The sequence below is a fragment of the Canis aureus genome, chromosome 20, assembly GCF_053574225.1.
Source record: "Canis aureus isolate CA01 chromosome 20, VMU_Caureus_v.1.0, whole genome shotgun sequence".
Lineage (NCBI taxonomy): Eukaryota > Metazoa > Chordata > Mammalia > Carnivora > Canidae > Canis > Canis aureus.
The window spans coordinates 54,157,181-54,169,724 of record NC_135630.1 but is presented as its reverse complement, the minus strand read 5'-3'; the positions used below and the strand labels follow the sequence as shown (position 1 = coordinate 54,169,724).

At 34.0% G+C, this 12,544-nt stretch overlaps 1 protein-coding gene across 1 annotated transcript in view; it reads right to left on the bottom strand.

The window, feature by feature from the left end:
- Positions 1 to 1,544: 1,544 nt before the first annotated feature.
- The window catches only part of LOC144291817 (uncharacterized), an 80,728-nt gene continuing 69,728 nt past the window's right edge, over positions 1,545 to 12,544 (bottom strand). Inside the window, exons 4-5 of the mRNA XM_077861615.1 lie at positions 2,129 to 2,184; positions 1,545 to 1,702 (exon numbers count right to left, since the gene is read on the bottom strand). Coding sequence (XP_077717741.1) covers positions 1,618 to 1,702; positions 2,129 to 2,184 — 141 coding nt within the window. The 3' untranslated portion in view covers positions 1,545 to 1,617. The remainder of the gene's footprint in view (positions 1,703 to 2,128; positions 2,185 to 12,544) is intronic.

The window sequence follows — 12,544 nt, the reverse complement described above, 5'->3', positions numbered from 1 at the left end:
ATCAATGCTGAAATGAAATAAATTTTGGAATCTAGCTACAAAAGTTTTAAAACAGCTACTATAAAAGTACTCCAACAAAGTCCAATTACAAATATCTTAAAGTCAATGGTAAAATAGAAAACCTCAGAAATATATAAATAAATAGAAGATCTAAATATCTGAATGCATTAGAGATGAGCCAGTGAGCTTGATGATGTATCAGTAGAAATCATCTAGTATGAACAAATGAAAAAAATCACAGAAAAAATTGAACAATTTCTGAAAAATCTGATATGCCTGTCATCAGAATTCCAGAAAAGGGAGAGGAAAAGAATGTGATGCTAAAAGATTATTTAAAGAAATAATGATTAAATATTCCAAAGTTTAGTGCAAGATTTAAACCTGCAGATAGGTTTCACGAGGTAATGAAAGCCTAAACAGGAGAAATAAAAAAAGATATATTCCCAGAAATGTAATAAAACTGCTGAAACAGAATAAAAACTTTGAAACAGTCAGAGAAAAATGGCATTATCCATTGGGAAAATAATAATACAGATAATTACAGGCTTCTCATTGGAAAACATGAGGGCCAGAAAGAAGTGAAACAATATTTTTAAAGTGCTAAAAACAAAACACACCTGTCAACTGAGAATTCTATAGCCAGTAAAAATATCATTCATGAAGGAAGATAAAATAAGACCATTCTCAGATAAAGGAAAACTAAACTAATACTAAACCTCTTTAAGTATTCTCAGATAAAGGAAAACTAAACTAATACTAAACCTCTTTAAGTATTGGTAAAGAAGGAAAAAGATAACAGAAGAAAATCTGGAACATAAAAAAGAAAACAAGTATCACAAATAGTAAGGTTATAGATAATATAAAATATTGTTCTTCTCTTAAATTTTTAATAAGACATTTGACCATTGATAGTGTGTATGTATATGTGTGAATATATATATAATATATATATATATATATATATATATATATATAATTATAGCATAAAGGTAAAGGGAAAAAGACACTTATATATTGTGATAAGTTTTCTGTATTCAGTTTGAGGTGAGTGTGAAACTCAACACACACCCACATAGATGCAAATATACAAAGAAACTCAGTAAAAAAAAAAAAAATACATTGCAATCCTATATAATGTTTAAATAACATGCAAAGACACAATAAATGGGGAAAAGTTTCAGAATACAGAAAGAACATTTAGAAAACAAATAAAACGGTAGGTTTAATTTCAAGTAGATTAATAATAAAAGCAAATGTTCTAAACAAACCAATTAAAAGACATAGATTGTTAGAATGGATTAAAAGCCATAGGTTAAATATATGCAATCTACATCAAACTCACTTTAAATATAATGATATAAGTTGGGTAAACATAAAAAGATGGATGAAATTATACCATGCAAATACTAATAAAAAAAAAGTTTGAGGTGGCATCAGTAAAAATGGCAAAATAAAGATCTCTACAAATTATATCTTCGTAATAGCCAGGAAAGTGACAAACCTGTAATAATTAGTTTACAGAATGCTAAAAATTAGCCAAAAGCTGTAGCAATTCAGGGAATATTTATTCAGGAAAAACAGTGGACTCTCATTGAGAACAGCAACTGTTGTGGTATTTTAACTTTCCCTCTTCCCAATCACCTCTCCAGTGTGGCTGTTGTCTTGAGAACTGACAGCTGCAGTCACAATGAAAACCAGCATCCTAGCAAACACCGAGGAGGGAGAAATAGGCTGTAACACCTTCCCCACCTCATTCCCAGAAAATGTCATCATTTGACCTGTCAGATGATACACTGGAAGTCCCCATTTGTGAGTTTGTTTTTATTTGACCTGACTCAGATCTCCTAGTGTGACCAGTCTTTTCTCCAGGGGCATTTGTTGAAAGCAATTAGATGCAATTAATGGAATTCATGGCTGCTTGAGGAAGTGGGATAACAGTTGGAGCACAGGATAGGTAACCCCAAAAAAGCTTTAAAGTAAAAACTGGAGAATGAGATGACCAAAGTGGCTTTGTAGCTCCAACATACACCTAGGAATCTGTAAGACCAGGTGCATGCATAGGAGAACATTCTCAGGTCTAAATGCATCTGCAGAAAAGATCTGAGAAGGCCTGAAGCCCTCACCTCACCTTGAGTTAAACTTGAGGCTCCTCTCAAGCAGGAAGTGAAGAAATATCAAATCAAACTGTTAAAAGACAAAGACAAAGGCAGAATGTTGAAAGCAACAAGAGAGAAGCAATTCAACACTTATACATGACCAGGGTTAATTCACTAAGAAGATATAACAATTCTAAATGTGTATCTTTGTAACAACAGACCTTCAAAATACATGAAACAATGACTTAGAGAACTGAAAGGAAAGATATAAATATCTACAATTATAGTTAAAGACCTCAACGCTTCCTTTTATGATAAAAACTCTAAGTAAATTAGGACTGGAAAAGAATTCTGAATTTGATAAAGGACAAGTACAAAAGCTTACAGGTAATATATTGTTTAAAGATGAATGCTTCCTTACTAAGGTCAGGAACGGGCAAAGATGTTCTCCACTCTGTCTACGCCTATTCAACATCATACTGGAAGTCCCAGCTGGTGTTGAGAGAAATAAAAAGGCCTCATGATTAGAAGGAAAGAGTAAGTTTATTCTTATTTATAGACAACATTATGATGTACACGTCAGATTCCAAGAAAACCACAAAAAATATTCCTAGAAATAATAAATGAATTAGCATCTTTGCAGGATATAAGATCAACAGCAAAAAGAAGTAAATTTCTTTTATTATCATATGTAAAAATTTATAAAATTATGGAAATAAATGAAGTAAAAAGTATAATTGAAACTCAAATTAAATTCTCAATTATAAATACCAAAAAATTGTGATATTAAATTATCAATGTGACAAATATATACAGGATCTGTGGCTGAAAACTATAAAACTTGAAATAAATCAATTAAGAGTCAAATACATTAAGAGATATATAATATTAATGGATTAGAAGAGTCAACATAGTAATAATATCAATTTTCCTCAAGTAATATATAGATTTAATGCAATTTTATTCAGAATCCCCCCAAAATTCAGATACAGTTTGTATAGATAGAGATAACATTGAAATATCTATACATAACATTGTGATATACATATAAAATTGTATGTATATAAAAATTGCTTATTGAATGAAAACATAAATAGACTGGAAGAAAATGTTTACAAATCACATATTCACCAAAGGATTTTTATCCATAATAGTAAAATTCAATTGTAGGGACACAGCTCACTAAAATCTAGGCAAGATACTTCAAGTACTTTAGCATATGCAAATGAAAAAACACATACATAAGATGTTCAATATTATCAATTATTAGGAAAATGCAAATTAAAAATACAATAAGATACAGCTACACATCTATTAGAAATGACTAAGTTAAAAAAAAAAATACTGGTAATATTGAGTGCTAGTAAGGATGCAGAGAAACCAGAACGCATATATTGTTAATGGAAAAGCAAAATGCTTTTCAGGAAATGCCCTGGAAAATGGTTTGGCAGTAAACATTTGCTTATCATATGACCCATCTAATCCCATTGTGATGACTTGCCCTAGAGAAATAAAAATTTATGCAGCTACAAAGAACTGCACACAAATATGTATAGTGGCTCTATTCTTAATCACCCTAAACTGGAAAAGACCAAATATCTATCACCAGGTGAATGGTAAACAAACAATGGTACAGTCATGCAATGAAAAGGAAAAAAACGCTGATACAATAACTAAGGTAACTCCCAAAGTCAGTGTGCTGAGTGAAGGAAGCCAATCTCAAAATGTTCCCATACCATCTGATTCCATTCTTGAAAAGACCAAACTATGGAGATTAGAGAGAAAAGATCAGTGGTGCTAGGAGTTGGGTTGGAATTGGGGGAGAGAGAGGTTGAGTTTGACTCTTACAGAAAGGATGAGGGAGTTTGGAGGAACGGCTAGGACTGCTCTGTCCCCTGATTATTTTGGTGATTAAATACATCTACACACCCATTAAAATTCATAGAACTGTGCACCAATAAAAAATAAATTTTTATGTCTGATAATAAAAGGCATATTAAATAATTAAAAGGGCTATGATCTATTCCCAGAGGAAAGAAGAAGGTTCTGGCACCAAAATGAGACACTACTTAAAAAACAAAATAAATACGTATTCCTTGCAGATTGTTCCATAGGTTTCAGCTCCAGGTGATTAAACAGCTCTTAGGTCACAAACATATTCTATGGCAGTAACACTGAGAAGTCTACTGTTACGTAGAGACCTACACACGTACCTAAGCATGCATGGTCAATCATATAATATCCCATGATTTCTAATGGTGGCTTTCTCATCTGCACTAATTGAAAGAGCCATAAAACTAGTATTATTACTATGGATGCACAGACCTTGCCATCTGTTTTATATACCTTTCAGCTGAATTTCTTCACTCTGCTCTTGCTGTCATAACATCTCAAAGTAATTGGTGGGAGGGATATAACATTTCTCACTTCATAACCTTTTTTTAAAAAGTAAAATTCAGATTTTCAACATCATTTGAAAGGAACTGATAAGGTTTCAAACACAGTTCCTTTGTAGACTTCTGTGAAATCAATGAAGGATCTAGTCCAGTCAGGGTTGCCGGACTTAGCAAATAAAAATCGTGTATTTTAGAGGCACCTGGGTGGCTCAGTGAGTTAAGAGACTGATTCTTGATCTCGGCTCAGGTCATGACCACAGGGTTCTAGGATTGATCCTGGTATCAGGCTCCCCACTCAGTGTGGAGTCTGCTCTAGGATTCTTTCTCTCCCTCTCCCTTTGCCCCCCACCTCACTCACATGTGCGTTCTCTCTCTCTCTGAAATCAATCAATCTTTCAAACAAAAAAATCTTGTATTTTATCTAAGAATGCTAAGTCCAGTGGCTAATTTTACGTGTTAACTTCAGTGGGCAATGAGTAATCAGATTAAATATTTCAGGGTATTCTGTGAGGGATTCTCTGGACAAGATTAGCATTTGATTTGGTGGGTTCAGTAAAGTAGATTGCAGTCTGCTATATGGCCAAACACCATCTAATCTACTGTGGGCTTGAATAGAAAAAGGTGGAACAGGAAAGAAGTCATTTCTTTTCTTCCTGCCTCACCCATTTCACCTCCAAAAACTCTCCTCTGGGATTTGCTTCATCTCTTCCCCTACTTCTCTGGTCATTAGACTGGGGTTGAATTACATCCTTATCTTTCCTGGGTCTCTAGCTTGCAGATGGCAGATCATGGGGTAGCTCAGCCTCCATAGTCACATGACTCAATTCCTCATAATAGGTAAATAAATAAATAAATAAATAAATAAATAAATAAATAATAAATGCCTCCTATTGGTTTTGTTTCCCTGACTAATGCTATGTGTGTGTGTGTGTGTGTGTGTGTGTGTGGTATTTCATTTAATATATAAGAAAAATAAGGTCTAGACATGTTATACAAATTTTCTAAATTAGGCCATCAGTTCAGATTGTCAAATTTAATCACCCTGAGCCAGAATAAAAAATTTAAATCAAATTTTTCCCTTTATTCTATAACATACTCTCACCTATTTTCTATTAAAACTCAGTATTCATCCTCCCTGAAAGATTTCACAGACTTGATTCCTCAGTGTCCAATGGCACGTTTATTTTTTTTAATATTTATTCTTTTTGAATTTATAAATCTGTTACTGAATCATTTGATACTAAATATACCTCATTTTTTCCCCCTCTGGCACATACTATTTTCAGAAGAGATTATAAGCTTCTTGAAGACAGGAATTAAATTATTTGGTTTGGTTATCCCTCTGAATAGAGCATATGGCCTTATGGACATTTTACATCAAAAGCACTCAACAGTGCTTGTCAATTTTAATCTTACTTCTGTAATGATGAAATTTGCATAAAATAAATTCTAGAAAAAGGCACTTCTAAAAAATACATATATGAAAATAAGCCATGTAGGTAATATATTGTTACAATAGTCTTAAAATAAGCCTTAGGCATTCTCCCACACTTTTCTCACCATTATCTCCATCTGTAATAATAAAACATATCTTCTGATTACAGCTATTTCTGTTATCTCAAGGCTGAATCTAATTTATTTGCTATTCAACCTTACTTTGCCTCTGTTACAAGATTTGTTTTTCCTGTAATGCAATCCAAAGTTTTGATTTAAAAGGTAGAAAACATTTTTTTTTTTTTCCCAAAGACATGGTATTTTAAACTGAAAGGAAAAATAAATTTCAAGTAGATTGGGAGTAATTCACAGCAAAAACATCAAACAAATTTTAATTTGAATCCAATAATTTTTATTTAAAGGTGTTTTAGGATAGATGAGTCCTTTGGGGCAACACAGCAATATATACTCTGCCAACAAGTAGAAATCTCAAAAATGCTTTCCTAACAGAACTTTTGAAATACTTATTTACAGAGAGCAAAGAATTTCTTAGAAAGCTTGTGGTATTTCTAAAGTTGCATTGTATTTCCAAAGCTTTGAAATATGATGTTCCTTCTATGACATCGTCATTAAAATTTTAAAGGCTAATTTAGAAACCACAAAACTATCAGGTAGATTTTCTTAGAGACTTGTTCTCTGGATACTGTCATTTTGCTAGTTTACTTATTAGTAGAAACATAAGTTTAATTTGTTATACTCACATACATGCTAATACTACATATGTGGCAATAAATCATGCTGTTTCCCCACGTACATTTTACCCAAAGGGCAATTTCTCAACTTCTACTTTTCCCCCCAATTGTTATACTGCTATTCCTTCTCTACATACAATACAACCTTGATTGCTGGTTTAAATCCCCTGGTGAAATAATCATACTTTGGGGTAGATACACTACACTCTGAAATTTGAACACTAATGACTTTCTTTGCTATTTTCATTTTTACAAAAAGATAGATTAAGTTAATCTCTGAAAAGTTAAATGATGTGTCATTAAGGGCATTTAAAAACACAAGTCAGTGTCCTAAATCAGAGATTTAGGAATTAAATGCATGGCAGAGGTTATTTTTTAATCCTCATGAGAATGATTAATTTGATTCCCAGGCATACACTAGGCATCCAAGTAGGTGATATACTTATTTTGTATTTTGAGAAAAAATTGAATTTGATTCCGTTTTCTTATACTTTTTAAAAAATACATAAATCAGAAACAGCATCATTCAAAAGCTTTGTGGATTTTGTGTGTGTGGGTGGGTGTGTGTGAACCCTTTTACCCCTGCAAAGCTTTTTAACTAAAAAAAAAAAAATTCTTTTGTCATCATGATTCTGTGGCATGTTAAGGGTTCTTTTTGAGAATAATGCTGAATTGCATTTGTTTATCCTAATAAATTGTTAAACCTGCATAGGGAATCAAATCAACAAAATTAGCAAGAAAAGAGATCTTTTTCTCCTAAATTACCGAGTGATCTATCTAAACTGTTTTCCCTGGAGAGAGTGGGGTTGAACTTTTACCTTAAATAACTGTTCTCAAACCTCAGTACAGTCACTTAAAATAACTCCGAATTAGGAAAATAGCCAAAGGCACAAGAAAGTACTTCTTAGACTTAGAGAATTAATCTCATTTACAAAAAAAAAAAAAAAAAAAAAAGGCAAATCGAACAACAAGAAAAGACTAAAGCATTCACATATAGCCTGCATTTTCACTAGAATTCTCCCTTTTGTGTCCCATAAATTTGGAAAACAAGCAACGGCTTATTTTTGCTATGTTCATTCTTCTCTCTTCTTCCATTTTCTTCTGAATTATTTGACTCAGAATGATCTTTTTTCTGTCACTATTCACTTCTTACCATTTGGAATTTAAGTATTTCCCTATACTGTTCTTATTCCGTGCTCTCTGAGACAAGATAGCCCTTTTCTATCCTTAAAGTTACCATAAATCCTCTCTCTGGAGAGTTTCCTGTTAAAAAGGAATTGTGATGTAACACTAGAAAATCCCTTCAGAATGTAGGAGTCTATTTACTACCTCCCTGCAAGCATGTGTTTTCTGTGGCTGGATATCTTTTCTGGAGATGGGAAAGTAATGTTCATATATTGAGCTACCAATCTCAAGGACATAATTTAAAATCCTGGCATCATATATTCCAACATCATCTTTTCAATGTCAGAAGAACAAAAGCCTTCTCAGTAAGGACAACTACAGTCTGTTGGTACTCAGTGACTTGTGGGGGCAAGATACCGACTGTATAAAATATTTCTTTTTAGAACTTAAGTCAGTAATCATATTTGGGAATTCTAAGGGTAACACAATTTGCAAAAGCAAACACTAGTATTATTTCCTATCTATAAGAAAGTTGACTTACAATAGAATACAAACTGTCAGTTAACCTAAGATGAAGGAGCTAGGGGATCCCTGGGTGGCTCAGTGGTTTAGCATCTGCCTTTGGCCCAGGGCGCAATCCTGAAGCCCCAGGATTGAGTCCCGCGTCAGGTTCCCTACATGGAACCTGCTTCTCCCTCTGCCTGTGTCTCTGCCTCTCTCTCTCTCTCTCTCTATGTCTATCGTGAATAAATAAATAAAATCTAAAAAAAAAAAAAAAAAAAGATAAAGGAGCTATAAAAAACAAAAACAAGAATATTCTAGGCTAGATGCTAGATATCAACCAATCCAACTAGGGAATATATGTAAATCTCCATGTAAATCTCCATATCTTCCTCTCTATCTTCATCTTGAAATGTAAATATAGATATTGATGAGGAGAGTCCACTCAGAGACAGAAATTGAATCAGTTACTTTAAGAGAGATTTTTGTGTATTGTTAACTAGCTATAAAATTATTAACCAGATAACTGAAAAGCCAAAAAGAGAGAACATGAGGATAACACAGTAGTAACGACTGTAGGAAGCAGCTAACATCCTACTAAAGCATGAATGTTTGTGTCCCCCTAAAATTCTTATTTGAAACCTCATCCCCAGCGTGATAGTATCTGGGGATGGGAACTTTTGGGAGATAATTAGGTTATGAGAACAGAGCCCTCATGAATAGGACTAGTGACCTTATAAGGAAAGGTTCCAGGGAGCTCACTTGCCCCCATGTGAGGACACGGCAAGAAATGGCTGTGCACCCAGACACAGGACCTCACCAGACATCAAATCTTCCAGTACTTTATTCTTGGACTCCCAGGCCCCAGAACTGGGAGAAAGAAATGTCTGTTGTTTGTAAGTCATTTGGTCTAGGGAATTTTGTTAAAACAGCTAACTAATGCAGACACATCCTTTAACATGCCAAAGTACCATTATGACAAGGAAATTAAGACTTTTCAAGGGGTAAAAGGGTTTGTGGGAAAAAAAAAAAAGGTGCCTTCTCCTATAAACTTTTTAATACTATCTTGTTTCTGATTTATGTACGTTTTTAAAAAGTAGAAGAAAAATGAATCAAATTCATTTTTTTTTTTTCTTTCTGTTCCCATGAGCAGACCCAGCAACACTTCTTCATCCTGGCAGTACCTTCCCAAATCAGCAGCTGAATCCAGTTTTTCTGACATAATTAAAGTTAAGGTCCTTCACTGGATTTTAGTGAGGGGATACAGGCAATTAAAAGGCAAAAAAAGTAGCCAAGATAATATCAGAGATAAGTGATATGAAGCAAATGAAACAGTAATGGTATAAATAGTAATCACAGAAGAAATGTCATACAGATTGATTCTGAGAGGCCTCCTCAAAGAGGCAACATTTGATGTAAATGAGGAGAAAAAGTCAGCCATGCGAAGAGTATTTCAGGCAAACGAATAATGAGTGTAGAGGCTAAGACCTTGAGATGGAAATTTCCAGGCATTTTCAAAGATCAGTGTGGAGAGGGCCCATATGGCTGTTGTAGACTCCACAAAGGGAACACAGTAGAAGAGGAGGTGAGAGAGGTGGGTAAGAACAGTTTTTCTGGGGCCACAGAAGACCGTGAGGTGCACTATAATAAGCTGTGTTTTTTGTTGTTTTTGGCACTGGGGAGGTGAGGGTAAGATCATAGAGGGTTTTAAGCAATGGACGGATATAATCAAATTTACTTTGTGCTATTTAAAAGCAACTGGTCCATCAGTATTGTTTCTGTGCCTTCCATGTTCATATATGATGTGCATGGTCTGCTGAGCACATGCATTTGGGTTTAGAGCAACCCAGAGTTATTGGACTAGAACTCATATTTAATGCTGTTAAACCAGAAGTAGTGCCATGACGCTACTCCCAAGAAGATCTATTTTCAAGACTCACTCCAAGAAGGAAGTGATTCTGGTTTCTAAAGTGTATTCTTTGTCCCAAGTTACAAAAGAATTCTGAATTTGATGGCAATACAAATACTGTTGCAGAGAACTCCAATTCTGAAGAGTTAGAATTATAGCATCATGCAATCAATTTAAATATCATATTGGATGGAAGTAAAGCCATTCCTAAAAGGCAGTAAGAAAATACATTTGGAGAAATTGCATAAATAAAGTCTAAATTTAGTAATAAGAGACTCTGAAGCAAAGAGGAGACATTATAGCACATTATCATAAATACCAAGAAGATAAAACAGGACCATGAGATGATTCACAAAATAGTGGTCATTCCCTCACAGCCCTGCAGATTAAAGGTTATTGCCAACCATTCCTCCAATACGCTTGGCAGAACTGGAAAGCTGATATATGAATCATCTTTTATAATGAGTTTAATTCATTCATTCCCCCAACAAATATTTACTAAACTTTTTCCTCATGCCAGGATTATTCTGGGTACGAAGAAAATGGAGTGGAGAAAAGAGTAAAAATACCTACACTCACGAAGTTTATGGTTTTGCATGTGTTACTTATAGCAAACTAAATTGAGAAGTTGAGTTCTCATAACATATTGCAAGATAAGTCATTCTCAAAGAACCCTTTTGTATTTTCCTAAAAGTTTTAAGTTTAGAACTCCTCTAGGAATGTTGGAACTTCTCTAGAAAGATTCATGGAAGTGCCACATTATGAATTAGAGCTTGAAGAAAGCATAGGATTTGAGTAAGGAATAGAGAAAATATTTCAAGGAAAGAGGAATAATAATCGGGGAGCAGGAGAGTTGAGACAAAAAGATGTCATTATATCTAACATATTTGAGCAAAATGAGGCTTTTGAAAATTAATATAAAAAAGTAATAACCATCCAAAATACATTGTTAAAGAAGAGATACAAAGACAGCACAGATCCAAGCAAAACATGGCAATGGGACTGATCATGATTAAAAAAAAAAAATTATAAATGGGATAAGAATTCACTAGTTTCCAAAACTTGTTTTTACATTGTTAGTTTAAGAAGATAAGAAGGAAGGAAGGGGAGAGAAGGAAGAGGGGAACAATGAAAGGAAGGAGAAAGAAAGAAGAAAGAAAGAAAGGAAAGAAAGAAAGAAAGAAAGAAAGAAAGAAAGAAAGAAAGAAAGAAAGAAAGAAAGAAAGAGAAAGAAAGAAAGAAAAAGAAAGAAAGAAAGAAAGAAAAAAAGAAAGAAAGAAAGAAAAAGAAAGAAAGAAAGAAAGAAAGAAAGAAAGAAAGAAAGAAAGAAAAAAAGAAAGAAAGAAAGAAAAAGAAAGAAAGAAAGAAAGAAAGAAAGAAAGAAAGAAAGAAAGAAAGAAAGAAAGAAAGAAAGAAGGAAAGAAAGAGGAAAGAGAAAGGGAGGACTGAAGGAAGAAAAAAAAAACCCTTCCTTGTTATTAGGGGCTATTTTTTCTCTGTTCTTTATTGGCTAGTCTTCTTAGGTACCAGTCTTGATCCATGTTGATGAGTTCTGGTCCCACCTACTTTCCCACTACCCCCAATACTTCTTTCTTTGCCATCCAAGTAGAGTGACTGTATACCCATATTGGATTATAGATCTTATGATTATTGATAAAAGCTATTAACATACTCTAGAAGGGGACACATACTCCACATACATGATCAAAAACAGGCAGATCTTTGAGAACACAGAGCTCACTGTCCTCCATGTCTTTGCTGGCAAAAGGATAGTAGTAGAGATAGGCATTGTTCTCCTGACCACAATATTTCCTCAACATGGGCTTATGTGTCATGTTATTTTTTTTCCTTTAAAATTTTATTTGTTTATTTGAGAGTGAGACAGAGAGAGAGAGAGAGAGAGCTGGGAGAGAAGCAGAGGGAGAAGAAGAGATAAATCTCAAGCAGATTCTCTGCTGAGTGCAGAGCCCCACACAGGGCTCAATCTCACCACCCTGAGACCATGATCTGAGGCAAAATCAACAGTGCCAGACGTTCAACCGACTGAGCCACCCGGGTGAATTGTCATGTTACTTTTGTAATCATTTCTATCTTAAATCTTAGCTACCATTTTCTCTTACACTGAAAATTTTGAAAATAATCAAATAAAATGCATTCATTCTTATGTTTTCACACCAAGGGCCCCTACATACCACATACATTGGATGAGGACAGGAAGTGAGGAGCAAAGTACATGGGTGGAAATGGTATTTCATAGCAGATTATTTAAAGAAGCACATAACTCATTTTATGCAATCATGACGACAGGCTCAGGTTAGAGCTGTGGAGTCA